This window comes from Elephas maximus, chromosome 3, assembly GCF_024166365.1.
Source record: "Elephas maximus indicus isolate mEleMax1 chromosome 3, mEleMax1 primary haplotype, whole genome shotgun sequence".
Lineage (NCBI taxonomy): Eukaryota > Metazoa > Chordata > Mammalia > Proboscidea > Elephantidae > Elephas > Elephas maximus.
The window spans coordinates 63,839,904-63,862,781 of record NC_064821.1 but is presented as its reverse complement, the minus strand read 5'-3'; the positions used below and the strand labels follow the sequence as shown (position 1 = coordinate 63,862,781).

At 47.3% G+C, this 22,878-nt stretch overlaps 1 protein-coding gene across 2 annotated transcripts in view; it reads left to right on the top strand.

Annotated features, from left to right (window-relative positions):
• The first annotated feature begins 1,630 nt into the window (after positions 1-1,630).
• TCEA3 (transcription elongation factor A3) overlaps positions 1,631-22,878 on the top strand; it is a 43,229-nt gene continuing 21,981 nt past the window's right edge. Inside the window, exons 1-5 of one of the 2 annotated variants that reach the window (XM_049878242.1) lie at positions 1,631-1,715; positions 7,210-7,272; positions 7,998-8,103; positions 8,841-8,985; positions 17,763-17,825. In XM_049878242.1, the coding sequence (XP_049734199.1) occupies positions 1,647-1,715; positions 7,210-7,272; positions 7,998-8,103; positions 8,841-8,985; positions 17,763-17,825 (446 nt within the window). In that variant the 5' untranslated portion in view covers positions 1,631-1,646. Of the gene's footprint in view, positions 1,716-3,732; positions 5,318-7,209; positions 7,273-7,997; positions 8,104-8,840; positions 8,986-17,762; positions 17,826-22,878 lie in introns of those variants that run through there. The other variant, XM_049878241.1, reaches the window with a different exon arrangement.

The following is a 22,878-nucleotide window of genomic DNA, read 5'->3' as shown; positions in this document are numbered from 1 at the left end:
CAGTTGTGGTAAACAGAGCAATTGATCATGCCCATATTTCTTTAAGGTTTCTCTTGCCCATAAGTTCAAGTGCATGGGTACCCTTTATTCAGGGTCAGGCCACTATCTGGTACTGGGTCTGTCTTGTTCATTACTTGAACACTCAATATTTGTTGACTGCATGAAAAAAAAACCACCCTTCCTATGTTGATCAGGTCACACGGCAGCGGTTAGAAGCCAGAATAAGTCCACACTAGGCTGTCCCTTGACCCAGGCTGGGATAGGGGTAATCTAAGAATGAGGTCTCTCAGAAAAGTCTGGAGACTTCACTGGATACCCCAAGCCACAGTTCCTCCCTCCCTCTGCACACATACACTGTGAGCCACTTTTTTTTAGCCTCTACTCCAAGTCCCTAGGAGTCCCTGGGTGGCACATACGGTTAAGCACTTGACTACTAGCTGAAAGGTGGCAGTCTGAACTCACCCACAGGTGCCTGAGAAGACAGGCCTGGCAATCTGCTTCCTAAACATCACAGCCTCGAAAACCCTATGGAGCAGTTCTACTCTGTACACATGGGGTCGCTGTGATTCAGCATCGACTCCTCAAAAACTAACAACAACCAGGTCTTTAAGCCTCTGCTCCACCCCACCTCCCTTTCCCAGAAAGATTTTCTGTCAATTAAACTCACTCCCTTAGGAAGAGACCCAAGTCTGTGAGGGACACTTGGAAGGCCATCCCTTCCAGAGTAGGACGGGGGTATGCACAGCTATGGTAGGGGGCACAGTCATGTGTCCTCCCCCTTCCCAACCCCACTGGGGACACAGTGGCCTGATCCTGAATTAATAAAAAGCACCCATGCACCTAGATCAGTATTTCTCAAAGATTTTTAAGAATCTCCCAAACACTGAATAGGCAATATAGTCCTTCCACCAGCAGCACTGCACCACTTGGGAACTTGTTAGAAATGTAAAACCTCATCTAACAAAATAGATGGCGTGCAACTTGTGTGCACTTCGGGTTCTACAGATGGAAACAGGGCCTGGATACACACGTGTGCACAGACTCTGTGCACAAATGAGTGAGCGCTGATGAGTTGGATTTAACGGTCGTGTGATTTGAGCGCGTCAAGTTGCCTCCACTTGGGCACGGAGTTGGGCCCGCCCGCTTTCAGCCGCAAAGGTACAGAGACAGGAGCCGCAAAGGTACAGAGACAGGAGCCCGAAACTCTTCTCTGAGCTCCCAGGGCAACCTCAGGCTCCCTCCGCGCCCCGACCGCCTCTTGTGCCCCGGGACGACAGGCTCCCCGCACGCCAGAGAGCCCTCCTTTCCAATCTCCCTTCAGCCCGTGGCCGCCCAGGAAGGGCCAGAGGTGAAGGGCCCTCTCTAGCAGCCCCGTCTCTCCCCTGCGCCCAGGCGGGCCGGCGCGGTCAATCTTTGCCCCGGCGAGTCCTTGAAGTCTATATTTAGAGCACGCCACCCCTCCCCTCCCCCCTGTTCCGAGGCGGCCTGGCAGAGGGTTGGGGGGGAGCCCCGCCCCCGCCAGACGTGTGTGTCGTGTGTGTTTGGGGCCCGCGCCGGGTGCGCGTCCTCCAGCTTTGCACCTCCTGTCCGGCGACGCCTGGCTGCTGCCCCTGCGCCCCTCGCCTCGCAGGGGGTCGCAGGTCACAATGGGCCAGGAAGAGGAGCTGCTGAGGATCGCCAAAAAGCTGGAGAAGATGGTGGCCAGGAAGCACACGGTAAGGCTGGGGAGTTTGGGCCGCAGCACCCCCCGCCTCCACCCCAGGCACAGCGCTGGCGAGCCCGGGAGTCCCGGGGGCGCGTGCTGGCGGGGCGCCCGAGAGGCGCGTGTGGGACTCAGGACCCGAGGGAGGCGCGGCTTGCGCAGGGCTGTGTCCCTTAGGGACTGTTGGGCGCCTCGGGGTGGGCGTGTGCATGGCCCAGGGCGCCGGGGGGAGAGGGGGAAATCAAGTGTAAGTTCCAGATGAGCGTCTTTGCCAGTCCCTCTAGACATGTAGGGTTTAGGAGGCCACTAGGTAGCCTGGACAGGGCCGGGGAAAGTGGGCTACAAGACTTGGACCTGGGAAAAGACTTTTTGGAGAACCAGGACGCACGGCGTATGCAAAGTCCAGGGAGCCACGGGGGCGGGGGGCCAGGAGGGGACAGAATTCTGGGAAACTTGAGCTGGTGAGGGGTGCTGAGCAATGTTTCCCCAGCATCTCGAGAGTGAATCTGGGGAGAGGATCGAAGGACTGCGTCGGGCGCGAGGAGCAGGTTTGGTTGCAACTTTCTCTTTGCTTGGCGGCGGGGAGGGGCCCGGCGGTGGGGGCGAACAGGTGCGGGGCTGCCGCAGAGGGCTTGGGGCCGCGGGGCGGGGGAGGTGGCTGGCTGGAGCCCTGGGCTACCAGGCGGGGGACAGAGAGGGACCGGGCGAGGAGGTGGGGGCAGAATCGGGTCCGCAGCCCTGCTTGAGGGTCCCTTGGCCCGGTCCCTTGCCCCCCGAAGTGCAGTCCCGACTTGAAGTTAATGTTTAATTTCCCTGTGATCTTTGCCTCAGGCTGGCAGCCGCTGGGTCTCCCCGCCAGAGCAAACTTGGCCTTGGGGCTGGAGAGGGCCTGGGCTTACCCTAAGAGAAAGGAGGAGAAAGGAGCCTGGGGCATGGGGCAGCCCTTCGCTGGCCTCACTCTGTCCTGGGGCACTTCTCCCACCATCCATAGCCACCTGCTGGAGCAGGATCTGAACTTCCAGCATATTCTGCCACCCTAGAAGTTTGGGAAAGGGGTAAAACCCAAGGGAAGTTAAAGAACCTGGAACAGGGAGGTGTTACTGGAACCATGGCAATGTGTCAGAGAGCCCAAGAGTAGACTTGAGCAAATGAGTTGGTCTCTATATAAAGGTCAGAGCCTCAGTTTCTTCATTTGTATGGAGATGAGATTGCATAGATCATGGAGAGCAGAGGCAGATTATCCAAGTGAGCAAGGTAAGTACCAGGCTTACCTTGCTTACCAGATCATGTGTAGTGAAAAATTTCACATAGGTTTCACCACATCTTTCATGTGAAATTGTTCACTACAGATTAATAAATAAGCACAAGCAAGCCTATGCTTACCTTGCTTACTGGGTCATCTGCCTCTGTCAGGGATTGTAAATTTAAAAAGAAGTTTGGATTCAGCAGGAAGGTGCTGTGGGGTTGGGGAGAGACAGATGCCAGCCACACCTAGAAGCAGAATCTTTGATATGGTGAAAAAATGTGAAATTGTTCACTACAGATGATCTGGTAAGCAAGGTAAGCACCGTGCTTACCTTACCAGAGGGGTGTCTTCTGCTGGCGGTTGTGAGGGTTGAAGAGATGAGATAGGCCGGTGCTTGGTAAGAGCTAGTGAATGAGAGCTTCTTCTGCACGGCCAGGAAGAACTCAGGGAGGTGCAGTGTGAGCAGAGTGCCCAGAGCTTCTGATCCTTACACTCCCAGCTTCTACCCACTCCATTCCTCCAGAATCAGTGAAACTGAGAGCCTTAAGTCAACTGGGTAACTTCCCGGGGCGGGGGGGGGGTGGTGGTGGAGCACAGCCCAGGTCTTCTGAGCTGAATCCCGTGTCAAGTACACGGATTACTCCAGCCCCTTCCCTTGTTCACCCCACACTTAAGCCAAGAAGGAGATTCTGGGCCTCTGGATGCAAGGAGTGGAATAGGGTAGGGAGGGGTGGGGAAGCTTGGGAGACGAGGGGATGGGCTGCTTGGTGGGGGTAGGGAAGAGGAAGGGACCTGTCTCTCCTTTACTCCTTTTATGGCCCTAGGCAAGCCACTCTGCTTTTTCTCTCTGGCCCTCGATTTCCTCTTCTGTGAAATGGGAAGAGGAAATAACGTCCCTTAGGGATGAATCTCTGTGGAAGTGCCCAGAGCTGTCTCCAGGAAAGATGCAAATCTGGCCACAGGGTCCCTGCAGCACAGAGCCAGTCTGTAGCCACGTCTGCGCCTGGACTCTTGGCAGCATCTGGGTGGGCACAGAGTTCTGGGCATCTGGCCGAGAAGGGTGGGGCCAGCTCTGGGAGTGAAAGTGGGCTGGCCCAGTGGTGGTTAGGGAGAGGAGGACACACTTCCTGTAATGAGACTGATCCTCCACGTTGCAGCTCAGGCCTGGGGTTTGCTGCCAATTGCTGAAGCCCCAGGGATTTAGGGCTTTTGTTGGATTCTATGAGTGTGCACTGGCTGAAACTGCTTCAAACATACAGCCGAACACCAACAGTCACAGCTATATATGCACATAATTACATGTCAACAGACACAGCTGCACACATTCAGCAACACACAACAACAGCTAAACGAGAAACCACGAACATAACTACATATAACACATGGCTACTGACCCTGACAGGACAGACACACTGACCATTACAGATACCATTACATTTACAAAAAGATACACAAAAACAGCTATACACACACACACACGTACAAAACACAACTACACCCAGGCATACGTAACTACCAAAGCAAAAAAAAAAAAAAAAAACTGCCATCAAGTCGATTCTGACTCTTAGGGACCCTGTAGGACAGAGTAGAACTGCCCCATAGGGTTTCTAGAATTAGCAAACAGCCACACCTACACGTATAGACATCACCCCAAAAGACAAATAGACACAGCCGGGCCTCAAACTGCAAACACACAGCTCCACACATGGACCAGAGACACCCTGGCTGCACATTCCGTATGTACATACAGGGAGACACACCCAGCAACACTTGCTTATGCGAGCCCAGCTACAACCAGGCCTCATGGCTATTCCTCTCCAGCATGACCCAGTTATACAGCTGTGACACCCAGAGACACACTCCCACTGGTGAGCTGGAGCTGGTCTATATGAGCCTGTGAAAGCCGATTGTTGAATCTTCAGGAGTTTTGCAAGTCACTTGTTAAAACACGGCCATTTTTTTTTTTAATTTAAAGTATATGCTTGCTTACAATTAAATAAATTGTCTTGAGAACAAAGATAAAAAATACTCTAAAATCATTACTTCCCAATTTTCTACATTTTCCTGTTATCTGTGATCTACAGGTTATTTACTTCTATTGTATCTACAAGGTAGAAATCCTATGTAATGGCATGGTACTGCACATCTCTTCCCAATACCTCCTTCAGTACAGTGACATCGTGTTGGGAGCTTGAAACTGACCATGGGAGGAGTATTTACACCACCGATATTGGCAAACACTATGAATTAGGTGTTCTCTTTTTCTTGGAAAAATGGTTGTTAATCATGGATCAGCACACCACAGCACTTACCATGTGGAGATTCCACGGCTGACCACGTCTACACAGAGCCACATCCGTATCTACACGGTTTGTATAGTGGCTAGAGCCTGAAAGAGCTGAGTTTTCCCAGCTCAGCTCTTTATGTAACCTTGGGCAACTTATTTAACCTTTAGGTTTTTTTTTGATTCCTCTTCTGTAAAAATGGATAATAATTCTGCAAAATTGGGGATGGTAATAGTATCTACCTCACAGGGCTGTTATGAGAGTTAAAGGATATATACATGTAAAAGACTTAGAACAATGCTGTGCACACAGTAAGCACTTTATGTTACACGCAGCTGTATGTCCACGGGTTTACATGCACACACGTATCCAGAAGACACACTGCTGAAAAAAAATCCTGTGAACCCAAGTTCTAAGGGAGGTTGAGGACTGAGGGAGGGCAGCTCTTGCAACATGGTCCAGGAGCTTGGCAGGGCGGGGTTGGCAGCTGGAACTAGGCAGAGGGGGCCAGGGACAGGGCATACAGGACACAGTCAGCTGGTGCTTCTCCAGGGAACCCGATCAGGACAGGAGGCTCGGGCTGGCTGCTAGGAAGGGGGTGGGGGGACGGAGACTGAAATAGGTCAGGGGTCTTCAGGTAGCCAGCAGTTTTGTGCTTCTGAGCCTCCTTTTGTTCCCCTCCACTTTCTACTTACATCTTTATTCATTCACTCATTCCTTTCTTCATTCACACATTCATCACTCAGGGAGCACTGGGCTCTGCGCTGAGCCCTAAAGTCTCAGAGACTAAAACAGTTCTCTTTATCCAAGAGAAATGAAAGTATATATTCACACAAAGACTTGTTATATGAATGTTCATTACAGCCCCAAACTGAAAACTACCCCCTGAGTCCCATCAACAGGTGAATGGGTAAACAAATTGTGATATATCGCTACAGTGGAAAACTACTCAACACTCAAAAGAAACTAGTGATCCACACAGCAGCATGGATAAATCTCAGAATAATTATGTGGCAATAACTGAGTGAAAGAAGCCAGACCAAAGAAGTCCACAGAGTATTCTTTATATAAAACCTTTTAAAATGGAAGCTCATCTGTAGTGACAGAAAGCAGATTAGTGGTTGCCTGGGCTCAGGGTTGGAGGTAGAGGGAGGAATAAATTGCAAAGGTTGGGGGGCATGAGAAAGCTGTTGGGGATGATGGATATGTTCATAACTTAATTGTGGTGGTAATGGTTTCATGGGTATATATGTATGTTAAAACTCATCAAATGGTACATTACTATATGTGCCTTTGGAAAAACCCTGGTGTCGTAGTGGTTAAGAGCTACAGCTGCTAACCAAAAGGTCGGCAGTTTGAATCCACCAGGTGCTCCTTGGAAGCTCTATGGGGCAGTTCTACTCTGTCCTGTAGGGTCGCTATGAGTCGGAATCGACTTGACGGCAACGGGTTTGGTTTGGTTTGCCTTGTATATATGTGCCATTTATTGTATGTTAATTTTACCTTGATGAAGCTGTTGGGGAAAAAAGCCCACAGTTCTCACCCTGCAGAAGCTCACAGTTAGGAACTGAGGAGAGGTGGGATACAGACACAAAGCAACAACAATAAACCACGGTGCGATTAATTTTGGAGGGAAAGATGGGGCGGGAGAGAGCATGCCTGGGAGAAGGAACAGCAGAAACAAGACTGAGGTCAGAATGAGCAATCAGGCTGCACCCTGGCTCAGAGAGGTTTGAACCCCGATGGGTGGTAGGAGGTGAGGTTAGAGCTGGTCTGGGCCGGAATTTTCCTCCTCCCTTCTCTTTTCTTCTACTTGCCTGTCCTTCCACCCATTGTCTATCTATATCCTGTAACTAGAATGGTCTCCTCCCATCCTCCCACCTCCCTCTCTCCCACCAAGACCTCACAGTGGCCAGAGGCCTGGGACCCAGTGCACAACCCAGGGGCCTCATTTCTCACCTTGTGGCCTCCCACAGGAAGGCGCCCTCGACCTTCTGAAGAAGCTGAACAGCTGTCAGATGTCCATCCAGCTACTACAGGTGGGGTGCGGGTGGGGAGCCCTGGGGCAGGGCCTCTGGCGGGGAGAGACCCTGGTGGGGAAAGACTGTGGAGGGGGGATTTTAGGGGGAGTTTCTGAGGGGAGGGCCTAGGGGAAGGGAAGTCTTGAGGTGCAGACCTCTGAGGGTGGGACTGAGGGAAACACTAAGTCATCTACTAGGGACAGGGTACCTGCCAAGCACAGGGCTCTCACTGGGTTGGGAGAAAGACTGGTTTGCTTTCCTTAAACACCCCATCTCCCAGGGCCTCAGGCCTGTGGGATCCAAGAGGCCAGTGATGCAGGGAGAAGGAAAAGCCCCGCCCTCTCCCCTCCCCCTCCCCCCGTTTTTAGGTCCTCCCTGTGTTGCCCACGTAGACCCCAAACTTTACCAGAAGCGTCTTGGCCCTCAAAAATCAGTACAGACCCAAGCTATGGTAGCCAGAGCTTTGTCTAAGTTGGAGCTTGGGCTGAAGGACACTAGAGGGTGGGGAAAGGAAGGGGTCTTGATCATTAGCCAAGGCCTCCCTTCTCAGCTTTCCACCAAGGCCAAGGTTATCATCGGTGTAGAGACTGGGCCAGGGCCTCAGTTATAGGATCAGGGTTATTACTTCAGCCATCGGTCAGAGCCGGGGCCCTGAAGGGATCAGGAGGAAGGGGTGGCTGAGCCAGGGCAGCCAGTCCTGTGTGTCAGTCCCCGGAACAGCCCCTACCCTTCTCGCTTTGCAGACAACCAGGATTGGAGTTGCCGTTAACGGTGTCCGCAAGCACTGCTCAGACAAGGAGGTGGTGTCCTTAGCTAAAGTCCTCATCAAAAACTGGAAGCGGCTGCTGGGTGAGAGGGGCCAGTACGACTGGGGCCAGTGTTTGTCTCCTTCCATAACCCCAGCAGCTGGGACAGTGCCTGGCTCATAGCAGAACTCAGTGTATGTTTGTTGAATGACTTAATAAATGACAGGTGAGCTCTGAATCAGGCTCGGGAGTTAGTGGGGAGTGCCAGCGTGTCTGTATACAAGTGCAAGCATTTGTAGACGTGTGAGTTTTTGTGTACATGTGCATATGTTTGTATTTCTGTTTGTGTGCTTGTGTTTGTATATGTAGTACATGTATGTGTGTATATACACGGAGTCTTTGGGTGTTGCAAACAGTTAAGCACTCAGCTGCTAACCAAAAGGTTGCAGGTTCGAGTTCACCCAGAGGTGTCTCAGAAGAAAGGCCTGGCAATCTCCTTCGAAAAATCAGCCACTGAAAACCCTATGGAGCACAGCTCTACTCGGACACACATGGGGTTGCCACTAGTCAGGTGGACTCAACAGCGACTGGTTTTTATGTTTATACACATTGTATGAATATATGCATAGGTGTGTGTGCAAATGTAGTTATATTCCCATGTGTGAACGTGTATTTGTACCCACATATGCATGTTGTATATGTGTAAATGTATATTTGTGTGTGTTGGGAGGCTGTGCAGCCGTCCCAGTGCCTGCCCTTTGCTCCCGCCTCCCCAAAGTCGTGCTGGGGTCTACTGAGATGGGGCTGAATTGAGGGACAATGCCACCCTTTTGTTTTCAGACTCCCCTGGACTCCCCAAAGGAGAAAAAGGAGAGGAAAGAGAAAAAGCAAAGAAGAATGAAAAAGGACATGATTGTTCAGACTGGAAGCCAGAGACGGGCCTTTCTCCACCAAGGAAGAAACGAGGGGAAGAGCCCAAAGACAGGTATTTTTTCTGGGCTGAGGAGATGGGAGCTTGTCACATCCTCTACCAGCAGCTCTATTTCTGGGATTTCATTTACTCACCACAAACCCTTTGGGGGTCTTTGGCTCAACCAGATAGTTAGACCCATAAGATCCAAACGGGCCAAACTTGGCACTAGCTTCATCTGGAGGCACGCAGGGACGGAATGACAGCATGCGGCAGGGTGGCCTCACGGGTGCTCATAGAAGACAACACATAGCCTCTGGCTAACCCAGATGACAGCCCAAGTGTGAGGAAATGAGGCCACAATGGGTGGGAACCCTCTGGCTTAGAAGTCCCGTGTCCCAAATCTTGTAACAGTCCCATGGACAAAGCTTCCAGGATGCCGGCAAGGGCAATGCCCAGTTACAGAATTCACTACCCTCAGAGCAGCTGAAAGCTTCAGTTTTCCACTAATTATTTATAATTCATTCATAGCCTTTCCTGTCGACACAGGATCTACCAATCGGCAGTCGTTTTCACTGTAAGCGATGTTGCCTGGTAACACAGCTGACATTCCACCTTTATCATGTTTCTGGGGTAAATGGGACTAGAAACTATTTGTCCGTAGAGAAGGGAGAGTATTTTGGTACCTCTTTACCCAACATTCCCATTTAGTGATGAGGAAGCTGAAGGTTAGGGGGACAGGGACTTACCTAAGATCACACAGCTATTATGTGACAGAGTGGGATTCAAATCCTTGTCTGTAAGACTCCAGGCCTCTGCTGAGAGGAACAGAAGTCTTGTTTGTCTCAATTCTGTGCCAGTTCCCCTTGCTCACCTCAGTCAAGATGCTCCCCAGACTTGGATTACCTTCAGATAAAACCTAAATGCCTTATCTGTCAAGGCAGATAAAAGCCTTCATGGGTATATGAATAAATTTTTTTATTCCTTATGTGCGGCGCAGTGGTTAAGAGCTCAGCTGCTAACTAAAAGGTTGGCAGTTCGAATCCACCAGCCACTCCTTTGAAACCCTATAGTGCAGTTCTACTCTGTCCAGTAGGGTCACTAGGAGTTGGAATCTACTTGACAGCAATGGGTTTGGTTTTGGGTTTCTTATTCCTCATGTGGAAGAAAGGCCTGAGATCTCCTTCTGAAAAATCAGCCACTGAAAACCTTACAGAGCACAGTTCTACTCTGATGCATATGGGGTCTCCAGGAGTCAGAATCGACTCTCCAGCAACTGTTTTCATTTTGTTTTTATTCCCTAGGTGACTAGACAGATCACTCAACTTCTTTGGGGGTCTACGGTTGTTCATTTAATAGATAAGGGAGGGTACTAGATAATACTGAAAACACCTACCATCCATTACATACCAACTTGTATTAATTGTACTATAGGTGGAACTTTACAGTGCAAATTAGCTTCTTATTCAAAAATTTACACACAAATTTGCTTGCAACTTTGGTTGCAATCCCTGCAATGTGTCAGCAACCCTCCTTCCCTTTACACCATGGGTTCCCTGTGTCCATTCGTCCAGTTTTCCTGCCCTGTCCTGCTTTCTTATCTTTGCTTTTGGGCAGGTGTTGCCCGTTTGGTCTCGTATATTTGATTGAAGTAAGAAGCACATTCTTCACACGTGTTACTGTTTGTTTTATAGACCTGTCTAATCTTTGGCTGAAAGGTAGACCTTGGGAATGGCTTCAGCTCTGAGTTAGCGGGGTGTCCGGGGGCCGTAGTCTCTGGGGTTCCTCCAGTCTCTGTCGGACCAGTAAGCCTGGTCTGCTTTTGTGAATTTGAATTTTGTTCTGTGTTTTTCTCCTGCTCTGCCCAGGACCCTCTATTGTGATCCCTGTCAGAGTCGTCAGTGGTGGTAGCCAGGTGCCATCTAGTTCTTCTGGACCCAGGCTGATGGAGCTGTGGTTCATACGGTCCATTAGTCCTTTGGACTAATGTTTTCCTTGTGTCCTAGGTTTTCTTTATTCTCCTTTGCTCCAGATGGGATGGGACCAATAGATGTATCTTGGATAGTCACTGACAAGCTTTTAAGACCCCAGACACTACTCACCAAAGCAGGATATAGAACATTTCCTTTATGAGCTATGTTATGCCAATTGACCTAGATGTCCCCTGAGACCATGGTCCCCAGCCCTCAGCCCCAGTAATTTGGATGTGTCTAGGAAGCATCTATGACTTTGCCTTGGTCAAATTGTGCGGACTTCTCCTATATTGTGTGTTGTCTTTGCCTTTACCAAAGTTAACTCTTGTCTACTATTTGGTTAATGATTTCCCTTCTCTACTCCCCACCTCCACCCCATAACCATCAAATATTGTGTTTTTCTATGTGTAAACCTTTTCTTGGGTTTTTATAGTAGTAGTCTAAAAAATACAATATTCGTTCTTCTGTGATTGACTTATTTCACTCGGCATAATGCCCTCCACGTTCATCCACGTTGTGAGATGTTTCTCAAGTTCATCATTGTTTTTTATCATTGCTTAGTATTCCATTGTGTATACCAAAACCAAAAAACCCATTGCCTTCGAGTCGATTCCGACTCATAGCGACCCTGTAGGACAGAGTAGAACTGCCCCATAGAGTTTCCAAGGAGCGCCTGGTGGATTCAAGCTGCCAACCTCTTGGTTAACAGCCGTAGCACTTAACCACTACTCCACCAGGGTTTCCCCTTTGTGTATACGTACCATAATTTGTTTATCCATCTGTTGATGGGCACTTAAGGTGTTTCCATCTTTTTGCTATTGTGAACAATGCTGCAATCAACATGGATGTGCATATGTCTATTCATATGATGGCTCTTATTTCTCTAGGATATATTCCTAGGAGTGGGATTGCTGAATTGAATGGTATTTCTAGTTCTAGCTTTTTAAGGAAGTGCCATATTGTTTTCCATAGTGGCTGTACCACTTTACATTCCCACAAGCAGTGCATAAGAATTCCAATCTCCTTATAATCTCTCCAAAGTTTGATATTTTCTGGGTTTTTTTTTTGTGTGTGTGTGTGTGTGAATAATGTCAGGGTGAGATGGTATCTCATTGTAGTTTTTATTTTCATTTTTCTAACGGAGCCCTGGTAGTGCAGTGGTTAAGTGTTTGGCTGCTAACCAAAAGGTTGACAGTTCAAATCCACCACCCGCTCCTTGGAAACCCTATGGGGCAGTTCTATTCTGTCCTATAAGGTCGCTATGAGTCAGAAACGACTCAACCGCAATGGGTTTGATTTTTTTTTTTCTTAATGGCTAATGATCGTGAGCATTTTCTCATGTGTCTGTTACCTGCCTGAACGTCTTTCAAGTGTCTGTTCATATCCTTTGCCCATTTTTAATTGGATTATATGTCTTTTTGTTGTTGAGGTTTTGAAGTATTCTATAGATTTTAGACATTGGACCCTTGTTGGATATGTCGTAGCCAAAATTTTTTTCCCAGCCTTTAGGTTCTCTTTTTACTCTTTTGGTGAAGTCCTTTGATGAGCATAAGGATTTAACTTTTAGGGGCTCCCAGTTATCTAGCTTATCTTCTGGTGTTTGTGCATTGTTAGTTATGGTTTCTATTCTATTTATGCCATGTATTAGGGCCCCTAGCGTTGTCCCTATTTTTTCTTCCATGATCTTTGTCGTTTTAGGTTTTATATTTAGGTCTTTGATCCATTTTGAGTTAGTTTTTTTATTTGGTGTGAGGCATGGGTCCTATTTCATTTTTTACAGATGGACATCCAATTTTGCCAGCACCATTTTTTAAAAAGACTGTCTTTTCCTCATTTAATGGACTTTGGTCCTTTGTCAAAGATCAGCTGACCATAGGTGGATGAATTTATATCTGGGCTCCTGATTCTATTCCATTGGTCTATGTGTCTGTCATTGTACCAGGCTATTTTGACTACCATGGTTGTATAGTAATTCTGAGATCAGGTAGTGCGAGGCTCCCTACTTTGTTCTTTTTCCTCAATAATGCTTAGCTTGTCCAGGGCCTCTTTCCTTTCCATGTAAAGTTGGTGTCTTAGGCTGGGTTCTCTAGAGAAGCAAAACCAGTAAAGTATATAAATATATATATAGAGAGAGATTTATTACAAGGGAATAGCTCATGCAGTTGTAGAATCTGGAATGTCCCAAGTCTGTGGATCAGGATAGAGGCTTTTTCTGATCCATGTAGCCGCAGGGGCTGGCAAACCCAAGATCAGCAGGTTGGAGAGCAGGATCCAGCTGCAGGAGCCAGTGCAGGCAAAAGCCAGAATGTCGGCTTATATTCAGATGCAGGCCACATGCCCAAGGAAATGCCCCTTCAACTGACTGGCTCCTCACAGCAGATCCCATCGTGGGGGTGATCACTTATAAACACTAAGAATCATGGACCAGCCAAATTGACATACAATCTTAACCATCATGGAGACCAAATGGGATATGGGACTGATCACCTCTGGGTAAAGATGGCAGCCTGAATACATGTGTTTCCTTTTGCTCCATCCCCAAACTCCACTGAATGATCGGTCAAAAGATTTCTTTTAAAGGCCTGTGAGGACAATAGGTATGGGAGAAGAGAGAGGAGGAAGGAAATTTGGAAGCCAGAAAGCCAGGCTCTGTACTAAACTTGATTACTTGTTCATATCCTCAGTCTCTGAGACTCAGTATTGAGGTCTGAAAAATAGATGTCATTCTTTCTTCTTAAAAATAAAATGTTTTGTTTGTAATATATTATTTAACTATATTGTTTTAACTATTTTGTATTATATTCATTTTATTATACATTTTTTTATTATACTTTTTTGTTACATGTTTATTACAGAAAATTTTTAAATTACAAATAGGAAAGTAAAAAGTCATCCATTATCTAGAGATAAGCACTCTTAATTTTATATACACACACCCCTTCTAGGCTTTTTTCTATACACCGTTACCTATAATTTTCTGTGCCTCCAAAAAACCAAAGCCAAACCTGTTGCCCTTGAGTCGATTCCGACTCATAGTGACCCTATAGGACAGAGTAGAACTGCCCTGTAGCGTTTCCAGGGAACACCTTGTGGATTCGAACTGCCAACCTTTTGGTTAGCAGCTGTAGCTCTTAACCACTATGCCACCAGGGTTTCCTTCTATACATCACTACCTATAAAATATTTATTTGTTTTAATAACATGAAATTATACTCTGTTTACTGTTTTGTAACTTTTTCCTACATACATATATTTATGTATTTCAACAATAAATTGTGTTTAGTATAAAAAGATTTCAGAAATCAAACACAAGAAAATAAATACTTTTAGCGCTGTAATGTACATCTGTCTGGTCTTTTAAGATCATAAATATGTACATTTATATTTTCTTAATGAGCTTGGAAGCACACCGTACATACTGTTTTTAACCGGCATTTTAGATTTTACAACGTCTTGAGCATTTTCCTGGGATGTTGAATTGTTAATGCTAGCTGACTTTTAACTGTGGAGCTATGGCATGAGGCTGTCACTGTGAATGAACAGAGAAGGGGGGTCTCTCCCCAGCCTGCTGAGAGAAGTGCGTTTGGCAAGCATCCTAAAAAAATATATATATATATATATATTTTTTACTACAGCTCAATTGGTGAACTTCCATTCTTTTTAGTTTTCTTCACAATAACTTATTATCATGAAATGTAAAATGAGAATGAAAACGGTTGTGCACAGTTGTGCCACCTCAATGAATAAAACAGCTTTTATTGTTTCTTTCCTCCCAGTCCTGTTCCATTTACAAATATAATTTTTCCATTTCTGTAGGCAGTGTATGAGCTTTGTTTCCTGTTAATCTACCTTCATAATGTATTCTGAGTATTTTTTTTTTCATGTTCCTGAATAGCTTTCATAACAGTCATTTGCAATAACTGCAAAATAATTCTGGTTTGTTCTAAAAAGAAAGACAATAAGGAAGGTCCAGAAGGTGGTGGGTCTCGGGGGCGGGGGCTCGTGTCTCTCCTCCCCGCTCCTGCTGCAGGAATTCTGACTTCCCAGTCCAGCCAGCACCTGTCCATCCCCAAGGGGCCCTCGGGAACCAACCCAGCAGAGGAACTCCCAGGGCCTGCATAGTAATGGAGGGACATGTGAGTGAGGGCCTCTCTTTCCCCTCTCCCTCTTTGCTGCCTCCCCTCTGTGTTCAAGCTAGGGCACAGGTCTGGAGCTGGGAGGGAAACAGTCTTCAGGACAAGCATGGCTAGCCCCTGGGACCACCCCACCTGCTATCTCCCAGACCACCTGGAAAATGAGGTGGGAGCGGGAAATCTATGCAAGAGCATTGCACAGTCTGGAAAGCAAGCTCATCTTGGACCATCAGTTGCCCAGGAGGACTTATGTCTGCTGGGAGCTGCTCTAGACCCATGGATGATCTAATGTCATCTTCATGGCCAGCCCCAAGACATAGGTCCTCTCCTTCCCGTTTTACACACGAGGGAATGATGCTCAGAGAGGATGACCTGCCCAGGGACAATGCTGGGATGATGACTCAGGTCATTGCCTCCCTTTTTAGAATGATAAATATTACATAGTTATAAATCTAGCCTGTAAACCCATTGCCGTCGAGTGGATTCCGACTCCTAGTGACCCTTACGGAAAGAGTAGAACTGCCCTATAGGGTTTCCAATGAGTGCCTGGTGGTTTTGAACTGTCAACCTTTTGGTAAGCAGCAAAGCTCTTAACCACTCTACCACCAGGGCTTCATAAATTGTATGTGCATGTAGAAAAAGGTCTGGAAGGAAAGACATCAAACTCTCCACTTCTGTACTTTTTATGTTTCTGTACTGTTTGAGTTCATATGTTCTGTGTCCTTGGGATAAACCAATGAATACATTAGGTTGGCTCTCCCAGAAGCAGACTCTGAGACATGCTTATTTGGGAAGTGATTTCAGGAAACGCAGGTAGAGGAGTGGGGAAGTGAGATGGGGAAGGGAAGGAAGCCAGTATAGGGTGTGTTAGCGAGCAGGTTACTCTGCGTTGGGCAAACCACTTGCCCTTGGGTCGATTCTGACTCATGGCACCCCTGTGTGTATGGGAGTAGAACTGTAGTTCATGGGGCGTTTCAACGGCTGTGACCTTTTGGAAGTAGATCATCAGGCCTTTCTTCTGAGACACCTCTGGGTGAATTCAAACCTCTGTCCTTTCTGTTAGTAGCTGAGCGCTTGACTGTTTACGCCACCCAGGTACCTGCTGCCATGGGCAAACAGGGCTTAAATCTCATTGGGGAACTCTAGAGAACACACCTCAAGTTCACCCACTTGAAGGCCAAAGAAGCTGGGGTGTCTGCCCACCAAATCCCAGGTGTCATTGGTTGAGGACCACCCCCTGGGCCATCAGCACCTCCTGCTTGCCCTGCCTGCTGGCACTGACCTGGAGAACTCCCTCAGGCAGCGGACCAGGGGAGCGAGCAGGAGGAAGCCCTTGGGTCCCAGTGCACGGGGAGAGTGAGCCGCCAAGGGGGTACAGGCTGGGCACAGACAGTGCCTGCACAGTGGACAAAACTCACCAAGATCTCTACCCTGTGGGATTTCCACTGGGGTGGCAGGTAGTCAGACAAAAAACATAAATTATATGGTATGTTAGAAGATGACACATGCTGTGGAATAAAAAGAAGAGCAGGTTGGGGAGTGGGAGTTGGAATGTATAACAACAGGTTAATTTTATAAAATCACTGAAAGGAAGGTTTACATTATGTATCATAAAAAGAGTATAAACCAAAAACCAAACCAAACCCAGTGCCGTCAAGTCGATTCCGACTCATAGCGACCCTATAGGACAGAGTAGAACTGCCCCATAGGGTTTCCAAGGAGTGCCTGGTGGGTTTGAACTGGCGACCCTTTGGTTAACAGCCGTAGCACTTAACCACTACGCCACCAGGGTTTCCGAAAAAAGTATACCAAAAAAAAACCCTAAAAAACAACCAAACCCATTGCTGTCAATTCGATTGCGACTCATAACGACGCTGTAGGATGGCATAGAACTGACCCACAGGGTTTTCAAGGCTGTAATCTTTACGGAAGCAGACCACCATATCTTTCTCCCTTTGGGCGGCTGGTGGGTTCAAACCGCCCGCCACCCCGCCACCTTTGGATTAGCAGCTGAGCGCTTTAACCACTGTGCCACCAGGGCTCCTTCAAAAAGAATATACATGTATTTTGGAAAATGGAATATATATATTTTTTAATTTCTCTTTACCTCTATACCCATCACCACCATAACATAACTGTGGGTAACATTTTTTTGTTTTCCCACTCTCCTTTTTTCCCCTCCTAGGTGTTGTGTGGCTTTAGGAGTAGTATCCATATAATTTTCTTCCCTGCATTTGCACTTGCCATTTTAACACAGCTCTTCTGTATACCCAAGGCCCATGCGCTTTCCCACCCACCCACCCATGGTGCCTGCTGGGAAGGCTAAAGCTAGTCTCTCTCAGTTTCTCTGGTCATAGATGACAATTGGCAATCCCGGAAACCCCAATCTCCATGGACTCCAGCTAGCCAAGGCCCACCCAGCAGCCAGGAGAGAGGCCTGCTGAGAATTAGTTATTAATAATTAGTAATTACATAACATATAATATGCCTAGGACACATTAAGTGCTTGGCAGATATTGGTTCCTTCACTTGTATTGTTTCCTTTTGATGGAGGGTACACGAGGGAGACCAGCCCAGCACCACCTGGTTGGGCGGGCCTTCTACCAGGCAGCTACAGTCCCTGCGGGCTTCCTCATCCTCAGCCCGGCAGGCTTCTTCCCAGAATGCTTTCTCCCCAGCCTCTCTCAGGAGTCAATACTCATGTCAACACGCAAGAGAGTATTATTTCTAATCTCTCTTATTTCAGGAGAGACTCTACGGACTCCAAGTCTTCTGCCACCTCCTCTCCAAAAAGGCCATCAATGGAAAGGTAACGGAAGCCATAGATACCTCCATCCCAAAGGTCCTTTTCAGCATGTGTCCCTCTCTCTACCTTGATGGGGGAAGCCTGAGGCAGGAGAAAGGAGGAAACCACATACATTATGTTGCCTCCAAATTCTGGGACCCACACAGTAAGACCAGTGGGCTCCTGAATCAGAGGTGTGACTCCTCTGCTGGGGTAGCTGACCAGCTGCTGTGGCCCCATCACTGTCTCAAGAACTTTCTCAAGGTCAAGCTCAACCCAGTGAGAATGCCATATTGGTTTGAGCTGAACTGGTTAGCAAGTATCAACATAGCGTAAATCATCAAATTATGCATTCTTCAAATATTTATTGAGGACCTACTATGTGCCAGGGACTGTTCTAGGTGCTGGAGATATAGCAATGAACAAAAAAGATAAAAATCTTGGGACTCATGAGGCCTACATTCTAGTGGGGTGGGGAGGGGATGGGAGTCAGACAATACATATAGTAAAACCAAAACCATTGCCATCAAGTAGGTTCTGATTTATAGCAACCCTATAGGACAGAGTAGAACTGTACCATAGCATTTCCAAGGCTGTAAATCTTTATGGAAGCAGACCACACCATCTTTCTCCTGAGGAACAGCTGGTGGATTCGTGCTCCTTAATACATATAATAGGTAAGTATACAGTGGCTTAGAAGGTGACCAAATGCTAAGAAAAATAATAGAGCAGAGTGAGGAAGATTGGGAGAGGGCATCACAGTTCATTGGGGTGATCAGGAAAGGCCTCACTGAGGAGGTGACCTTGAGCAAAAACTTAAAAGAGGTGAAGGAGTTAGCCTGCAAGGAGGACCCTGAGGTAGGAGCGTGCTTGGTGAAGTCAAGAAACAGTGAGGCAGCCAGTGTGGCTAGGGTAGAATAAGCAAAGGGGAGAGTAGTAGGAGATGAGGACAGAGAGGTAGTGGAGGCCAGACTGAATAGAACTTTCTAGACTGTTACTCTGAGTGAAACAGGAAGCCATGGGAAGGCATTAAGCAGAGGAATTATATGACATTTCTCAAGATTCCTCTGGCTGCTGTGCTGAGCGGGGACTGCAGGGGCAGGGGCACAGCAGGGAGACCAGCCAGGAGGCTCTTTCCATAGTTCAGGCAAGATATCCTGGTGGCTCGGCTCAGGGTATAGTGGTGGAGATGGGGAGAAGTCGTAGATTCAGGATATATTTTGAAGATAGAGCTGACAGAATTTCCTGACAGATTGGATGTGGGGTATGAGAGAAAAAGAGGAGTCGAGGATGACACCATGATTTTTTGCTTGAGTGTCTGCAGGGATGAAGTTGCCATTAATTGGTTTGGGGAAGACTGTGCGGAGATCAGATTTGGGGCAGAAGATAGAGAGTTTAGGTTTGAATATATTGGATTTGAGGTGTGTACTAGTCCTTGAAGTGAAGGAGTCAAATACTGTTGGGTTATATGAGGCTGGAATTCAGGAAGAAAGTCTGGGCTGGAAATACAAATTTCAGAATCAGTGGGGTGTAACTGGATGAGATCACTAAGGAGAAACCGTGGATCAAGGAGTGAGTGTGAATTGTTGTCCAGGAGGGAGGTCAGAAGTCAGAGCAGGAGAAGCAAGGCCAAGGGAAGCAGGGCAGGCCAGGAAATAGCTTAGTGGTGGATCGAAGCTAATGATTCAGGAGGCAGGTGCCATATTAGATGGTGGGGTGCCCTGGTAGGAGGGTAAGGATATTGGCTCCATGGAAAGTATGTGTGGGAGTTGTACAGATATTTCAGCCTGAGGTACCAGTAATACTGCCACTGGGAGAAAAGAAGAGGCACAAAAATTAGATTGTTTAAGGCTTTATGAAGATTAAACAGGCTTGGGATGTTAAAAAGGGCTGCTGTTTCTCATACGCCCAGCATGGCAGCCCAAGGCCAGCTCCAGCTAATGAGTGGAGGCTCTTTGAAGTGCTGATTGGAGAAGGAGTCTGAGGCTGCATCCTGCCTCTGAAGAAAAGAATTCTGTGATCAGTTAGTAATGTCTGCCATGGGTGAGGCCTGGGAATGGAGGTTACGGTGTCTTCCTAGTTCTAGACCAGCGGTTCTCAATAACGGGGACATGTAGGAATTTGCAGAGGCATTTTTGTTGTCACTATGACTGGGGCCTGGAAGGGAGAAGCACTACTGGCATTCAGAGATGCTAAATGTCCTGGAATGCAAAGGACATCCCTGCATAATGAAGGATCATCCTACCCCAAAATGCTGGCAGTGCCTTCATTGAAAAGCACTGAACAGTTCTATGTTTGATGGTATAATAAAAACATTTGGTATTTGTGTAAGGATTTTTACCTCCAGACTCCTCTCCTGACTTTTCATTCGTGGGCTTGAAGCCTCCTGGCTCCCTCGCATAATGCATTCTTTTTCTGAAGGTCAGAGTACATTTGTCCTTCTATCAGTTGTGCCATTTCCTGCTGGTTCAGTTTTGGGGGTAGACAACCAAAAGGGACAGAACAAGTCTTCTTAATTCACTTTATCCACCACCCAGACCATTTTCTGCACTCTTTACCTCTTTTTTTCATCTTTCCCTTCAGTTAATTTGCTCATTTGTTCATTCATTCAGCAAGCCCATTTGTTGAGTACCTCCCTGCAAGTGCAACTTTCTCTAGGGGTCAAGGACATGTGCATACACTGGCTGCCTAATAGAGACCAAAACAAACTAGAGTATGTGCCCTGTCCAAAGGGGCACCCACTACCCAGTCCCAGCTGATGGTTGCTTTACAGAAATGCAGGTCCCGTGTGCCATGCCTTCCAGTTTTTCAAGGAAAACTGGACACCTGGGTTTTCATATGAAACTCCTCATTTCAAATACGGGCAACTTATTCATATTTTTCTGAAACACAGTTGACCAACCAAAACATATTTGTAGCCTCTAGTTTGTGACCTTTAAGGCCAGGTCCTGGCCTTAAAGACTAAGGCTCATGGTCTCTGCCTGCATGGAGCTAACCACTAGTAGAGAGGCAGGCACCAAGATGATTGTTTTTAGAGAGGGATGGATGGTGCAAATGGTTTGCACTCATCTACTAACCTCAAGGTTGGTGGTTCGATCCCCTCCAGCAACACCATGGAAGAAAAGCCTGGTGATCAGCGTCCATAAAGATTACAGCGCCCCCCCCCCCCAAAAAAAAAAATCCTGTGGAGCAGTTCTACTTGATAACACATGGGATTGCTATGAGTCGGAATCGACTTGACGGTAATGGATTTGGTTTGGTTTTGGGTAGATAAAATAACACACAATGAGAATATAGGAAGAGTGTCTCAATCTGGCTTGAGAAGTCAAGGGTGACTTCATGGAAGAGGTGGTATTTGAGCTCAGAATTGAAAGATGAATGGGAGTTTGCCTGGTAGACAAGCTAGGAGAGGCATCCCAGGCAGAGGGAATGGCATATGCAAAGGTATGGCAGAATGAGTGACCATGGTGCTCTGGGAACTATATAGCTGGAGTATCAGGGAAGAGACTACCAAATCTGTGACAGGGAAGAAAGTTGGGACTGGGCTGTCAGAATTGCTTAGCTAACCCCCTCTTCGGAAACCCTGGTGGCGTAGTGGCTAAGTGCTATGGCTGCTAACCAAAAGGTCCGCAGTTTGAATCCACCAGGCACTCCTTGGAAACGCAGTTCTACTCTGCCCTATAGGGTCGCTATGAGCCGGAATTGACTCGACGCCAGTGGGTTTGGCTTTGGTTTTTGGAACCCCCTCTTCTACCACACCCTTGCCAAGCAGTTACGGCACGCTTAGAGATGCAGTGACTGAAATTCCCTCTAGGTGGCACTCAGGAGCAGTGAGCTGGGCCTCCAGTTGCCCCGGTTCAGACCTGGAATGGGAGGATTTTCTAGGGCTTGGTGATGTCAGACCAACAAACTCTCACATCCATGGAGCAGAAGGAAGCTGTTGATAAATCCAGCCCCCCCTCACCATCCAGTGATACCCTCTCTGCAATTTGGCGCAGTTCCCAGTTGTGTGTATTGAAAGCAAAATGAGCGTGGCTACCTGAAATACCACCTAGACACGAATTTCACCTGGCCGGCCAGCTCTTAGCCAAGCACGAGGTACAAGCCAGGAAGGTGGGGAGAAAATGCTTCAAGCAGCCTTGCTCAGGTAAGGAGACTCTGGGATGTGTCGAAAACAATATGGAAAGCAGGAAGACCTAGGTTTGTGGTCTGACTCTGCCATTTGCTAGTTGAATAACCTTGGACAGGTCAGTTCATCTTTCTGAGACTCAATTGATTGGCCTGTAAAACGGAAGTAATTATGACCCTCTCTTAAGGTCATTGTGAGGATCAAATGAGGTAATGAACTGCTTAGCACTGTTCCCAGCTCATATAAGTGCTCAATAAATGTGCACACTTAGTAATAAAACTCACACTCAATGTGATAATCTGTGTAAATTCTCTAATACTTAGTTCCCAGAATTCTCTTTGGGGCTTTAATCCTCTCAACAGCCCTATAAAGTGGGTACTTATGTCATTTCGAAGGAGCCCTGGTGGTGCAGTGGTTACATACTAGCTGCTAACTGAAAGGTCAGAGGTTCGAACCCACCAGCTGCTCCACAGGAGGAAGATGTGGCAGTCTGCTTTCATAATGATTTCAGCCTTGGAAACCCTATGGGGCAGTTCCACTCTGTCCTCTAAGGTTGCTATGAGTCAGAATCGACTAGATGACAGTTGGTTTAATGTTACCCTAAGGAGCCCTCATGGCACAGCAGTTAGCTTCTTGGCTGCTAACCAAAAGGTTGGCAGTTCGAACCCACCCAGCGGTTCCACAGGAGAAAGACTTGGTTATCTGCTCCTGTAAAGATTATAGCCAAGAAAATCCTAGGGGGCAGTTCTACTGTGTCGCATGGGATTGCTATGAGTTGAAAATTGACTCAATGGCACATAAAAACAACAACGTTAGCCTATTTTTACACAAGAGGAAATTTAGGAACGGAGAGGTTAAAGAATTTGCCCAAGGTCACACAGCTACAAAATGATGGTGTCAGCATTTGACCTGGGAGTTTGGCTCTGGAGCCTGGCTTCCTAATAAATA